This window comes from Cherax quadricarinatus, chromosome 45 (genome assembly GCF_038502225.1).
Source record: "Cherax quadricarinatus isolate ZL_2023a chromosome 45, ASM3850222v1, whole genome shotgun sequence".
Taxonomy (NCBI): domain Eukaryota; kingdom Metazoa; phylum Arthropoda; class Malacostraca; order Decapoda; family Parastacidae; genus Cherax; species Cherax quadricarinatus.
The window spans coordinates 7,739,648-7,755,611 of NC_091336.1; the positions used below are offsets into that span (position 1 = coordinate 7,739,648).

The window sequence follows — 15,964 nt, forward strand, 5'->3', positions numbered from 1 at the left end:
TATATGGCAAGATGAACGTTGCTATTTAAGCCAAGATCACAAGTTCTGCCTATTCGGCACTACATACATATTTATATATATATATATATATATATATATATATATATATATATATATATATATATATATATATATATATATATATATATATATATATATATATATATATATATATATATATATATATATATATATATATATATATACCTACATATATATAATTGCCGTCATGAGTGAGGAATGATAGTTAAATGTGGTAGGATATGTCCGTAGAGTTTTTATGGGGGGGGGAGGGTGAGAATGGCAGTGAAATCTGAGCGTTCGTGTCCGTAGACTTATCCTAACGGGATGGAAAAGAAATGTGGGTGAATATATCCGTAGAGTTAAGTACAACGTTAGTGAAATGTGGCATGATTTGACCGTAGAGTTTATATATGTGTATAAATAAATAAATATATATATATATATATATATATATATATATATATATATATATATATATATATATATATATATATATATATATATATATATATATATATATATATTGGTCTGCTTATATATATATATGGGGCAGCAAGGCGCAGAGCCATATATATATATATATATATATATATATATATATATATATATATATATAGTGCTATATATATATATATATATATATATATATATATATATATATATATATATATATATACCTCTGGTGTAAATTGTGGGACCCATAGCCTCGGAGAAGTGGACAAAAAGGCTTCAAGGAAGAATATTTGGATTTCTTCTTGAAGCCGTTTGAATATTCCACTTCCCCTACCACCCCATCTTTCAGTATATATATTTTTTTTACCAATAGGAATATTTTATTACATAATATGGTACAGAAGATTTAAGAGATACATTGTTGATATAAAGGTGGCATATAAGGTACATGTTGTTACGTGTGTATCACCGATTATAAGGCGAAAATCTCATCCAGCTCCTCAGAGCTGGGGCGTGTGCCCAAAATATAGCAGGCATTACCCCTTTGAACAGCCACACTGAGCCGCTGGAACAGAAAACTAGCTTCCCTGGGATCCCTAGTTACCCTGATGAGCCTTTTTCCCAGCTCCTTAAGGAATTTAGATGCACTCTTTCCCCATAAGCCAAGGGTCTCAGAGCCTATGGGAACAAACATATAATGATGGGCAAGTTCTCCATATTTTCTAGACTTTTGGGACTCCCTGAAGCTGGCAGCTGCCCCTCCTTCCTCCCTGGTGTATTGGAGATAGGTATCAGCCAAGGTAGATGCACGTGTATAGTCCCACACCACCTGCTTCCCATCTGTCCAGGCTTGAAGGGTGATACCATCTGGACGCTTCTGGCTGCCATCAGATCTGCATAGTTGGGGTGGCTCCCTTACTGCTGGGCATCCAGCTGTTGTGAGGCTCCTCTTGATAATGTTATTAACCTCCTCATGTCTTGCAATCTTTCCCTCGGATTTACGGCACACAAGTCCATGGTACCCGAATCGGTCTGCTGCTTCACTGCCACAAATACACCTGTGTTCGGCTTGAATAGGGGCGGCAAGTCGAAGGGCAACACCGATGCGGATGGTCTGTGGGTCGAGGCGTGTGCCAAGGCTGGAGTTGGGAACAGCCAACAGAAAGTCCCCAGCATGAGGGGCTCTCACTGCCAGGAGGCGGGATCTATCCTTCCCTAACACACTCTGAAGCATTGTTGAGGCTATATTTTCCACTATTGGACCATTCCTGTGCGATTGTTTGTAGTTGTTGGGGGGAGCAGGTCTGGTTTCTGAGCCCGTTAGATTATCCCAGATCATTGCTCCGTCAATGAATTTTTGGTCCTGGACTCCAACCTTGTCCCTAAGATGTTCAGGGAGAATCGCTGCTACAAGCTCTCTGGATGCAATACACGAGGACAGAAAAGCAGGTAACGCAATCTGTGATGACTTGCAGACACCGATGCCTCCTAGTCTGACTGGAAGTGTAGCTTGGTTCCACTGCCCGTCTTATAGAGTAAGGTTCAGTACTTTCGTTAAAATCTGCCTCAGAATACTGTCATATTCGTGCAGTATAGGGTTATCATATGAAGGTGCACATCTTAGGAAATATGTCAACCTGGGCAGACTCAAGCACTTTGTGAGAAGGCACAAGGCATCGTGGGTGTCCAGATTGCCTATTCGTTGTTCCATTCTCCTTAACTCTTCCAATTTCTTCCTGAGAATTGTGTCAATGGCATTGCTTCCCAGAGGTGCTCCTAGCAAGACACTATTTGTGGGGGGCAATGACTGCTGCTCCTGGTAGTTTTGATCTCACTGCATTTATCACTTGTTGACTGACTGAGATGATTTCACATTTGGATGGATTCAGGACGAGACCCATTTCCTGTCCCCGTGTCATTACCTGTGTAAGGTCATGTAGGAGGGACTCTTTTTGTACCTGCTAGTGTGCCATCATCTAGGAACCAGATGTTTAGCTCGCTGGTCAGTCTGACTGTGATTTCCCTAACTGCTATACAGAAGAGAAATGGTGCAAGAGGATCTCCTTGTTGGACACCCTCCGATGATGTGATTTCTTGCTCTCCAAACAGAAGCATTGATTCCTTGCTATACCCAGCTGAAACAAAAGGGAAGAGACCAGGGAAATGTTCTTGTACTGCTGCTAATACAACGTCTCTTTTCAGGAGATTGAACGCATTCTTGAAATCTAATTTTGCCACTGCATTGTCCTCAAGCAGGTTGTAAACTTATCTAAAATATATTTAGTTGGGTTAGGCTAAAATAAATTGCGCTTGTTACAATAAGGTTAGGTAAGTTTTCTAAGTTCCTTTTGGTGCAAAATTATAATTTTTACATCAACATTAATGAAAAAATATATCTTTAAACGTATAAGAGAAAAGTTTAGAAGGGACTTAATTTTAAATGAGTTCTTGCTAATTGACCAGTTTTACATATTCGGCGCGACACACACACACACACACACACACACACACACACACACACATATATATATATATATATATATATATATATATATATATATATATATATATATATATATATATATATATATATATATATATATATATATAGTAGGTAGTAGGTTGGTAGACAGCAACCACCCAGGGAAGTACTACCGTCCTGCCAGATGACTGTGAAACAGAAACCTGTAACTGTTTTGCATGATGGTAGGATTGCTGGTTTCTTTTTCTGTCTCATAAACACGCTAGATAACAGGGATATCTTGCTACTCCTACTTACACTTTGGTCACACTTCACAGACACGCACATGCATATATATATATATATATATATATATATATATATATACATACATCTAGGTTTTTCTCCTTTTTCTAAATAGCTCTTGTTCTTCTTTATTTCTTCTATTGTCCATGGGGAAGTGGAAAAGAATCTTTCCTCCGTAAGCCATGCGTGTCGTATGAGGCGACTAAAATGCCGGGAGCAATGGGCTAGTAACTCCTTCTCCTGTAGACATTTACTAAAAAAGAGAAGAAGAAAAACTTTATAAAACTGGGATGCTTAAATGTGCGTGGATGTAGTGCGGATGACAAAAAACAGATGATTGCTGATGTTATGAATGAAAAGAAGTTGGATGTCCTGGCCCTAAGCGAAACAAAGCTGAAGGGGGTAGGGGAGTTTCAGTGGGGGGAAATAAATGGGATTAAATCTGGAGTATCTGAGAGAGTTAGAGCAAAGGAAGGGGTAGCAGTAATGTTGAAGGATCAGTTATGGAAGGAGAAAAGAGAATATGAATGTGTAAATTCAAGAATTATGTGGATTAAAGTAAAGGTTGGATGCGAAAAGTGGGTCATAATAAGCGTGTATGCACCTGGAGAAGAGAGGAATGTAGAGGAGAGAGAGAGATTTTGGGAGATGTTAAGTGAATGTATAGGAGCCTTTGAACCAAGTGAGAGAGTAATTGTGGTAGGGGATCTGAATGCTAAAGTAGGAGAAACTTTTAGAGAGGGTGTGGTAGGTAAGTTTGGGGTGCCAGGTGTAAATGATAATGGGAGCCCTTTGATTGAACTTTGTATGAAAGGGGTTTAGTTATAGGTAATACATATTTTAAGAAAAAGAGGATAAATAAGTATACAAGATATGATGTAGGGCGAAATGACAGTAGTTTGTTGGATTATGTATTGGTAGATAAAAGACTGTTGAGTAGACTTCAGGATGCACATGTTTATAGAGGGGCCACAGATATATTAGATCACTTTCTAGTTGTAGCTACACTGAGAGTAAAAGGTAGATGGGATACAAGGAGAATAGAAGCATCAGGGATCAGAGAGGTGAAGGTTTATAAACTAAAAGAGGAGGCAGTTAGGGTAAGGTATAAACAGCTATTGGAGGATAGATGGGCTAATGAGAGCATAGGCAATGGGGTCGAAGAGGTATGGGGTAGGTTTAAAAATGTAGTGTTAGAGTGTTCAGCAGAAGTTTGTGATTACAGGAAAGTGGGTGCGGGAGGGAAGAGGAGTGATTGGTGGAATGACGATGTAAAGAGAGTAGTAAGGGAGAAAAAGTTAGCATATGAGAAGTTTTTACAAAGTAGAAGTGATGCAAGGAGGGAAGAGTATATGGAGAAAAAGAGAGAGGTTAAGAGAGTGGTGAAGCAATGTAAAAAGAGAGCAAATGAGAGAGTGGGTGAGATGTTATCAACAAATTTTGTTGAAAATAAGAAAAAGTTTTAGAGTGAGATTAACAAGTTAAGGAAGCCTAGAGAACAAATGGATTTGTCAGTTAAAAATAGGAGAGGAGAGTTATTAAATGGAGAGTTAAAGGTATTGGGAAGATGGAGGGAATATTTTGAGGAATTGTTAAATGTTGATGAAGATAGGGAAGCTGTGATTTCGTGTATAAGGTAAGGAGGAATAACATTTTGTAGGAGTGAGGAAGAGCCAGTTGTGAGTGTGGGGGAAGTTCGTGAGGCAGTAGGTAAAATGAAAGGGGGTAAGGCAGCCGGGATTGATGGGATAAAGATAGAAATGTTAAAAGCAGGTGGGGAAATAGTTTTAGAGTGGTTGGTGCAATTATTTAATAAATGTATGGAAGAGTGTAAGGTATCTAGGGATTGGCATGCATAGTTCCTTTGTATAAAGGCAAAGGGGACAAAAGGGAGTGCAAAAATTATAGGGGGATAAGTCTGTTGAGTATACCTGGTAAAGTGTATGGTAGAGTTATTATTGAAAGAATTAAGAGTAAGACGGAGAATAGGATAGCAGATGAACAAGGAGGCTTTAGGAAAGGTAGGGGGTGTGTGGACCAGGTGTTTACAGTGAAACATATAAGTGAACAGTATTTAGATAAGGCTAAAGAGGTCTTTGTGGCATTTATGGATTTGGAAAAGGCGTATGACAGGGTGGATAGGGGGGCAATGTGGCAGATGTTGCAGGTGTATGGTGTAGGAGGTAGGTTACTGAAAGCAGTGAAGAGTTTTTACGAGGATAGTGAGGCTCAAGTTAGAGTATGTAGGAAAGAGGGAAATTATTTCCCAGTAAAAGTAGGCCTTAGACAAGGATGTGTGATGTCACCGTGGTTGTTTAATATATTTATAGATGGGGTTGTAAGAGAAGTAAATGCGAGGGTCTTGGCAAGAGGCGTGGAGTTAAAAGATAAAGAATCACACATAAAGTGGGAGTTGTCACAGTTGCTCTTTGCTGATGACACTGTGCTCTTGGGAGATTCTGAAGAGAAGTTGCAGAGATTGGTGGATGAATTTGGTAGGGTGTGCAAAAGAAGAAAATTAAAAGTGAATACAGGAAAGAGTAAGGTTATGAGGATAACAAAAAGATTAGGTGATGAAAGATTGGATATCAGATTGGAGGGAGAGAGTATGGAGGAGGTGAATGTATTCAGATATTTGGGAGTGGACGTGTCAGAGGATGGGTCTATGAAAGATGAGGTGAATCATAGAACTGATGACTGGAAAAGGGTGAGTGGTGCACTTAGGAGTCTGTGGAGACAAAGAACTTTGTCCTTGGAGGCAAAGAGGGGAATGTATGAGAGTATAGTTTTACCAACGCTCTTATATGGGTTTGAAGCATGGGTGATGAATATTGCAGCGAGGAGAAGGCTGGAGGCAGTGGAGATGTCATGTCTGAGGGCAATGTGTGGTGTGAATATAATGCAGAGAATTCGTAGTTTGGAAGTTAGGAGGAGATGCGGGATTACCAAAACTGTTGTCAAGAGGGCTGAGTAAGGGTTGTTGAGGTGGTTCGGACATGTAGAGAGAATGGAGCGAAACAGAATGACTTCAAGAGTGTATCAGTCAGTAGTGGAAGGAAGGCGGGGTAGGGGTCGGCCTAGGAAAGGTTGGAGGGAGGGGGTAAAGGAGGTTTTGTGTTCGAGGGGCTTGGACTTCCAGCAGGCATGCGTGAGCGTGTTTGATAGGAGTGAATGGAGACAAATGGTTTTTAATACTTGACGTGCTGTTGGAGTGTGAGCAAAGTAACATTTATGAAGGGGTTCAGGGAAACCGGCAGGCCGGACTTGAGTCCTGGAGATGGGAAGTACAGTGCCTGCACTCTGAAGGAGGGGTGTTAATGTTGCAGTTTAAAAACTGTAGTGTAAAGCACCCTTCTGGCAAGACAGTGATGGAGTGAATGATGGTGAAAGTTTTTCTTTTTCGGGTCACCCTTCCTTGGTGGGAATCGGCCAGTGTGATAATAAAAAAAAATAATAATAAAATATATATATATATATATATATATATATATATATATATATATATATATATATATATATATATATATATATATATATATATGTCGTGCCGAATATGTAAAACTGGTCAATTAGCAAGAACTCATTTAAAATTAAGTCCCTTCTAAAATTTTCTCTTATACGTTTAAAGATATATTTTTTCATTAATGCTGATGTAAAAATTTATAATTTTGCGCCAAAAGGAACTTAGAAAACTTACCTAACCTTATTATAACAAGCGCAATTTATTTTAGCCTAACCCAACTAAATATATTTTAGATTTGTTTACAATAATTTAATACTAAACAAACACAGTGAAATATATTTTGTTCGTTAGGTTCAGAATGATTTTGGCGAAATTATTGCATACACAAATTTCCACTTGTCCTATATGGCAAGATGAACGTTGCTATTTAAGCCAAGATCGCAAGTTCTGCCTATTCGGCACGACATATATATATATATATATATATATATATATATATATATATATATATATATATATATATATATATATATATATATATATATATATATATATATATATATATATATATATATATATATATATATATATATATATACGTATATACAAGGGAGGTACCACCTCTAGAACTGTCCTGGGGACCCTCATCCTTAGAGAAAAGAATAAACAAACTTGCTTCAGGGAAAACTGAAGGTTCTCCCTGAAGCTGTTTGAAAATTTTCTCCTGCCACCCCTTATATTTAATATATATTTTATTTAAAGATAAAATACGTTGACAAAAATACAGTAAAAAGTAAAACAACATAGATAACAACTCAAAGTTACATCTCAAATACTTCGTCCAGCTCCCCAGCGGTGGACAGCGTGCCCAGAATGCTGCAGGCATTTCCCCTCTGGATCGTAACACTGAGTCTCTGAAAGAGGAAGCTGGCTGCCCTGTGGTCCTTGGTATCTATGGTGAGTTTTTCCTCTTTGAGGAACTTTAGAACACACTTGCCCCATGCTCCAAGGGTCTCCGATTCTATTGGGATGAAGATATAGCAAGGGGGAAGGTCTTCATATTTGCGGATCTTCTGGGTCTCCCTGCAGCTGGCAGCTCCACCCCCTTCAATTATGGAGTATGGCAAGTAGGTGTCTATTAATGTGGCGGCACAGCTGTAGTCCCAGGCATTCTACTTTCCATCCTTCCAGGGTAGCATAGTGGCTCCATCAGGACGCTTTTGACTTCCGTCAGACCTCTGCACTTGGGGTTCCCGTTGAGCTGGGCAACGGGCTGTGGCGAGGCTTCTCTTTATGATGTCGTTGACTTCCCCATGTCTGGCATACTTCCCTTCTGATGTGTGACATACGAGACCATGAAGTTCGAATATATGTATATATATATATATATATATATATATATATATATATATATATATATATATATATATATATATATATATATAAAATGAAAGGGGGTAAAGCAGCTGGAACTGATGGGATCATGACAGAAATGTTAAAAGCAGGGGGGGATATAGTGTTGGAGTGGTTGGTACTTTTGTTTAATAAATGTATGAAAGAGGGGAAGGTACCTAGGGATTGGCAGAGAGCATGTATAGTCCCTTTATATAAAGGGAAAGGGGACAAAAGAGACTGTAAAAATTATAGAGGAATAAGCTTACTGAGTATACCAGGAAAAGTGTACGGTAGGGTTATAATTGAAAGAATTAGAGGTAAGACAGAATGTAGGATTGCGGATGAGCAAGGAGGTTTTAGAGTGGGTAGGGGATGTGTAGATCAGGTGTTTACATTGAAGCATATATGTGAACAGTATTTAGATAAAGATAGGGAAGTTTTTATTGCATTTATGGATTTAGAAAAGGCATATGATAGAGTGGATAGAGGAGCAATGTGGCAGATGTTGCAAGTATATGGAATAGGTGGTAAGTTATTAAATGCTGTAAAGAGTTTTTATGAGGATAGTGAGGCTCAGGTTAGGGTGTGTAGAAGAGAGGGAGACTACTTCCCGGTAAAAGTAGGTCTTAGACAGGGATGTGTAATGTCACCATGGTTGTTTAATATATTTATAGATGGGGTTGTAAAGGAAGTAAATGCTAGGGTGTTTGGGAGAGGGGTGGGATTAAATTATGGGGAATCAAATTCAAAATGGGAATTGACACAGTTACTTTTTGCTGATGATACTGTGCTTATGGGAGATTCTAAAGAAAAATTGCAAAGGTTAGTGGATGAGTTTGGGAATGTGTGTAAAGGTAGAAAGTTGAAAGTGAACATAGAAAAGAGTAAGGTGATGAGGGTGTCAAATGATTTAGATAAAGAAAAATTGGATATCAAATTGGGGAGGAGGAGTATGGAAGAAGTGAATGTTTTCAGATACTTGGGAGTTGACGTGTCGGCGGATGGATTTATGAAGGATGAGGTTAATCATAGAATTGATGAGGGAAAAAAGGTGAGTGGTGCGTTGAGGTATATGTGGAGTCAAAAAACGTTATCTATGGAGGCAAAGAAGGGAATGTATGAAAGTATAGTAGTACCAACACTCTTATATGGGTGTGAAGCTTGGGTGGTAAATGCAGCAGCGAGGAGACGGTTGGAGGCAGTGGAGATGTCCTGTTTAAGGGCAATGTGTGGTGTAAATATTATGCAGAAAATTCGGAGTGTGGAAATTAGGAGAAGGTGTGGAGTTAATAAAAGTATTAGTCAGAGGGCAGAAGAGGGGTTGTTGAGGTGGTTTGGTCATTTAGAGAGAATGGATCACAGTAGAATGACATGGAAAGCATATAAATCTATAGGGGAAGGAAGGCGGGGTAGGGGTCGTCCTCGAAAGGGTTGGAGAGAGGGGGTAAAGGAGGTTTTGTGGGTAAGGGGCTTGGACTTCCAGCAAGCGTGCGTGAGCGTGTTAGATAGGAGTGAATGGAGACGAATGGTACTTGGGACCTGACGATCTGTTGGAGTGTGAGCAGGGTAATATTTAGTGAAGGGATTCAGGGAAACCGGTTATTTTCATATAGTCGGACTTGAGTCCTGGAAATGGGAAGTACAATGCCTGCACTTTAAAGGAGGGGTTTGGGATATTGGCAGTTTGGAGGGATATGTTGTGTATCTTTATATGTTTATGCTTCTAGACTGTTGTATTCTGAGCACCTCTGCAAAAACAGTGATAATGTGCGAGTGTGGTGAAAGTGTTGAATGATGATGAAAGTATTTTCTTTTTGGGGATTTTCTTTCTTTTTTGGGTCACCCTGCCTCGGTGGGAGACGGCCGACTTGTTGAAAAAAATATATATATATATATATATATATATATATATATATATATATATATATATATATATATATATATATATATGTATATATATATATATATATATATATATATATATATATATATAAGAGCTGGGTGAAAAGCTCATCATAGAAACCAAGGACCACAGAGCGACCAGCTTCTTTCAGAGACTCAGTGTTGCTATCCAGAGAGGAAATGCCTGTAGCATTCTGGGCACGCGGCCCACCGCCGGGGAGCTGGACAAAGTATTCGAGCTGTAGCTCTGAGTTGTTATCTATGTTGTTTTACTTTTTATTGTATTTTTGTGAATGTTTTGTCAATGTGTTTTGTCTTTAAATAAAATATATATTAAATATAGGGGGTTGTAGGAGAAAATTGTCAAACAGATTCAGGGAGAACTTTCAGTTTCCCCTGAAGCAAGTTTATTCTTTTCTCTGAGGATGAGGGTCCCCATGACAGTTCCAGAGGTTGTACCTCCCTATATATATATATATATATATATATATATATATATATCTATGTATGTATATATATATATATATATATATATATATATATATATATATATATGTGTGTGTGTGTGTGTGTGTGTGTGTGTGTGTGTGTGTGTACTCACCTAGTTGAGGTTGCAGGGGACGAGTCCAAGCTCCTGGCCCTGCCTCTTCACTGGTCGGTACTAGGTCAATCTCCCTGAACCATGAGCTTTATCATACCTCTGCTTAAAGCTATGTATGGATCCTGCCTCCACTACATCGCTTCCCAAACTATTCCACTTACTGACTACTCTGTGGCTGAAGAAATACTTCCTAACATCCTTGTGATTCATCTGTGTCTTCAACTTCCAACTGTGACCCCTTGTTGTTGTGTCCAATCTCTGGAACATCCTGTCTTTGTCCACCTTGTCAATTCCTCTCAGTACTTTGTATGTCGTTATCATGTCCCCCCTATCTCTCCTGTCCTCCAGTGTCGTCAGGTTGATTTCCCTTAACCTCTCCTCGTAGGACATACCTCTTACCTCTGGGACTAGTCTTGTTGCAAACCTTTGCACTTTCTCTAGTTTCTTTACGTGCTTGGCTAGGTGTGGGTTCCAAACTGGTGCCGCATACTCCAATATGGGCCTAACGTACACGGTGTACAGGGTCCTGAACGATTCCTTATTAAGATGTCGGAATGCTGTTCTGAGGTTTGCCAGGCGCCCATATGCTGCAGCAGTTATTTGGTTGATGTGCGCTTCAGGAGATGTGCCTGGTGTTATACTCACCCCAAGATCTTTTTCCTTGAGTGATGTTTGTAGTCTCTGACCCCCTAGACTGTACTCCATCTGCGGTCTTCTTTGCCCTTCCCCAATCCTCATGACTTTGCACTTGGTGGGATTGAACTCCAGGAGCCAGTTGCTGGACCAGGTCTGCAGCCTGTCCAGATCCCTTTGTAGTTCTGCCTGGTCTTCGATCGAATGAACTCTTCTCATCAACTTTACGTCATCTGCAAACAGTGACACCTCGGAGTTTATTCCTTCCGCCATGTCGTTCACAAATACCAGAAATAGCACTGGTCCTAGGACTGACCCCTGTGGGACCCCGCTGGTCACAGGTGCCCACTCTGACACCTCGCCTCGTACCATTACTCTCTGCTGTCTTCCTGACAAGTATTCCTGATCCATTGCAGTGCCTTCCCTGTTATTCCTGCTTGGTCCTCCAGTTTTTGCACTAATCTCTTGTGTGGTACTGTGTCAAACGCCTTCTTGCAGTCTAAGAAAATGCAATCCACCCACCCCTCTCTCTCTTGTCTTACTGCTGTCACCATGTCATAGAACTCCAGTAGGTTTGTGACACAGGATTTCCCGTCCCTGAAACCATGTTGGCTGCTGGTGATGAGATCATTCCTTTCTAGATGTTCCACCATTCTTCTCCTGACAATCTTTTCCATGATTTTGCATGCTATACATGTCAGTGACACTGGTCTGTAGTTTAGTGCTTCATGTCTGTCTCCTTTTTTAAAGATTGGTACCACATTGTGTGTGTGTGTGTGTGTGTGTGTGTGTGTGTGTGTGTGTGTGTGTGTGTGTGTGTGTGTGTGTGTGTGTGTGTGTCGTGCCGAAAAGGTAAAACTTGCGATTCTGGATTAAATAGCAGCGCTCTTCTTGCCGAATAAGGCAAGCGAAAATTTGTGTATGCAATAATTTCGGAAAAATCATTCTGAATCTAACGAAATAACATATATTTCATTGTGTTTGTTTATTATTAAATTATTGTAAACTTATATAAAACATATTTTGTTGGATTAAGCTAAATTAAATTGTGCTTGTTATAATAAGGTTAGGTAAGTTTTCTAAGGTTCTTTTGGTACAAGATCATTAATTTTTATATTAACACCAATGAAAAAATATATCTTTTATTGTATAAGAAATTTTTTTTAATTTCAAATGATTTTTTAGTGACTGACCAATTTTACCTATTCGGCACGACTTTATATATATACATATATATATATATATATATATATATATATATATATATATATATATATATATATATATATATATATATATATATATATATATATATATATATATATATATATATATATATATAGATGGATATATATATATAGATATATGCAAATAGTGATCTACAAGATGTAGGCTGGGTAGCAAAATAAGAATTATTATATTTAGCACTAAAACCGTGTGGATCACTCAGCACAAAGACTTGTACATGCTCGAACCTACGTCCACTAATCACGGCCTAGTCTGTGACCAACTAGCTTGTTGGCGACGCAGCCTAGCCTTGATACTGACCACAGGACCGTCCAGGATAGGTGTGAGTTTCTCTCTGGTAGTGAAGACAGGTTTGGTGACACCACCTCTGCACGCCGGACTGAAGAAGTATAGTGACCGACCCCCAACTTTGCTCCTGAAGGGTCAACGTTTCTTTATTAATAATAACACAATAATTAAACATTAAAATATTAATTTAAAAATAATATAAATAGCAGTAATAGCAGCAGCAGTAGTAGTAATAGCAATGGAAATGGTATATGCTAGTGATGGTGACCTCTGTCATACTACGTGTTTTAGATAATTTGTTTAATAAGTATTTTTCTCCCAGTCATTGACTCGTTTGTAAAATAACTGATGTCTTGGATTCTCTTAATCTTTCACCCACCCGCCCCTTCCTTCCCCTCCTCCTCCTTTCATCTTCGTTCTATTTATCACCATTCTTCTCCCAGCCATCCTCATCCTTCTCTTTCTCATTTTCTCTGCCCTCTCACCTATTCCCCTGTGTCTAAGGCGAAGTCTCGGAGCAGGAAGGTCATTATTACAACCACTTTTTCCATTCCCTTCCTTCTTCCCTTCCTCCAAATTTTTTCATTCTCTCCTATTCCCTCTCGTCCTGTCGTTCCTTACTGCTTTCCATCTTTATTTTCCTTATTTCCATCTTTTCTTTTCTGTTTTTTCCTTCTTGTATGCGCTCACATAATTTCTGTTCCTACATACATACATACATACATATATACATACATACATACATACATACATACATACATACATACATACATACATACATACATACATACATACATACATACGTTCTGCATTCATCAATATCTCCTAAGACATTCTGCAGTTCTATTTCTATGCTTCCTTTTCTACGTCTTTTCAGTACTCCAGTTCTTCCTACTTCCATCTCTTCCTCTCTTTCTGCTTCTATCTCTTCCTCTCTTCCTACTTGCGTCTCTTCCTCCTTCCAATCTTTTATTTCCCTCCCGTCCTTCTGTTCCACGACTCCCTCCAATTCCTCCCTTCTTACTTGTGGCTAAAAACGACATGTTCAGTAGTGATATGTCGTGGGACGAGTCGTTCCAGTAGCTGGTGGTCGTAGGGGCTGCTGTTCACCACGCTAGCTGGAGGCTTGACAGAGCGAAGCAACAGCTCCTGGTCCTCCTGTTTGTGCTCCTGTTCCTGCTGGTGCTGTGGGCTATGACGGAGCTGGTGATGCTGCTGGTGCTGTGGGCTGTTCATGTTGTTGTTGGAGTCGTTTTTGCCAGGTATCTTACTGTTTCTTGGGCTACTGTTCCTGCTAGTGCTGATGGGACTGCTGTTCCTGCTTGAACTACCACTGTTGACGGGGCTGTTGCTTTTACTTGGGATTCCACTCTCAATGGGACTGATGCTTTTACCTAAGAAACCACTGTTGACGGGACTGTTGGTCTTGCTTGAGATACCACTGTTGTTAAGACTCTGGGACTTGCTGCGGATGCTACTGTTGCTGCTACTGTTGCTGCTGTACATTCTGCCGATGCTCTATTATAGTACGTCTTTCTGGAAAATAATGAACACGGGATGTTATGAATTGTATCTATATCTACTAAGAGATCAAATTAATTCTTAAAAAATGAGAAAACAAAGCACTCTTTAAGTAATTTCGACTACACAAAAAGATGAAAAAGACAAAAATTCTTGTTATATGAATGTTCTTAATAAATTCCTATTTTAAAAATTAAATCAATGGTTGTCAATAAGCAGAATGTGATATTAATGGGCCTCGTGCAGTCAATGGTGCCCTTAATAACCACAGAATAATTAATGTCACAAAAAACAAAGTCGTCAGGAAAACAGAACTTGAAGTCATTCTCTGATCACAGTTTTGTTTACCCCAACAAGGAATCTTAACCCAGACTGACTTAATTCACGACGTGTTTTTAATTTTTTTATAACATGGCAATTTAGGCGGATAAAATGATGTGTTGGGGTGTATTACTGAAGGCATCTGGGAGCCTCCATTGTCGTCTGGCTGACACTCGATCAATAACTCCTTCAGTGCTTCAGAATATCAGTGAGAGAGAGAGAGAGAGAGAGGGTGTAAAGTGGGCCATGGAAGAGCATAAATACCGGGATATATATATATATATATATATATATATATATATATATATATATATATATATATATATATATATATATATATATATATATATATATATATATATATAGCAAGATGAATGTCACGATATAATACATATAAACATGCACACTAAGAGTATTATAAACCTTACACAGGATATATACACCTTACTAATAGTAGTAGTGGTGTCGATGGTAGTAATTTTGGTGGTAACAGTAGTTGTACTAATACTACTACTAGTAGTAGACTAGTAGTAGTGGTGGTAACAATTCCCTCGTTCAAATAAAAACAACTGAAGTAATATTAGTGCCACTGACGTCATCACAGGTCCCTGACGTCATGATGGAATGATGGAAGCGAGACGTTAACCACCTCGTTACGTCACCACATGACCCAGGAAAGAGTCTAGCACCCGAGGAGCTTCTAATACCTCACCCAAAACAAATGACTGTCATGAGAGGAGGATCAGATTCTCTATTCCAGCGGCGGTGGTGGGATCCAGCCTCTAATTGGCTGTGGAGCCTCAACTGTAACACTGCTCTGTGTGTCTCTCTCTCCATATATATAGTATATATATATATATATATATATATATATATATATATATATATATATATATATATATATATATATATATATATATATATATATATATATATATATATATATATATATATATATATATATATATATATATATATATATATATATATATATATATTACACTAGTTATTATTATTATACACTAATTTTTGGTATAATTATTATTATTATTATTATTATTATTATTATTATTATTATTATTATTATTATTATTATTATTATTATTATTATTATTAATATCATTATTATTATAAAATCAATTTACAGTAAATGAACTAAAAATTTAAATTATTACTTAACAAACCTTGAACTCGACAGTAAATTAAAAGACTTTGATCTCAGTAACGTCAACTGTGTGACGTTCTAAAATAATTATAATTCGGCAAAATTTGACGCTGGATGAGGAGGGAGAGAGAGGCGCCTTGATGCCCTTGAGAGGCGCCTTGATGCCCTTGAAAGGCTCTTGAT

At 38.3% G+C, this 15,964-nt stretch overlaps 1 protein-coding gene across 1 annotated transcript in view; it reads right to left on the reverse strand.

Annotated features, from left to right (window-relative positions):
• Nucleotides 1-14,391, reverse strand: part of LOC128694929 (uncharacterized) — a 43,075-nt gene extending 28,684 nt beyond the window's left edge. Inside the window, exons 1-2 of the mRNA XM_070094278.1 lie at nt 13,799-14,391; nt 12,787-12,901 (exon numbers count right to left, since the gene is read on the reverse strand). Coding sequence (XP_069950379.1) covers nt 12,787-12,901; nt 13,799-14,280 — 597 coding nt within the window. The 5' untranslated portion in view covers nt 14,281-14,391. The remainder of the gene's footprint in view (nt 1-12,786; nt 12,902-13,798) is intronic.
• Between the last annotated feature and the right edge of the window lie 1,573 nt (nt 14,392-15,964).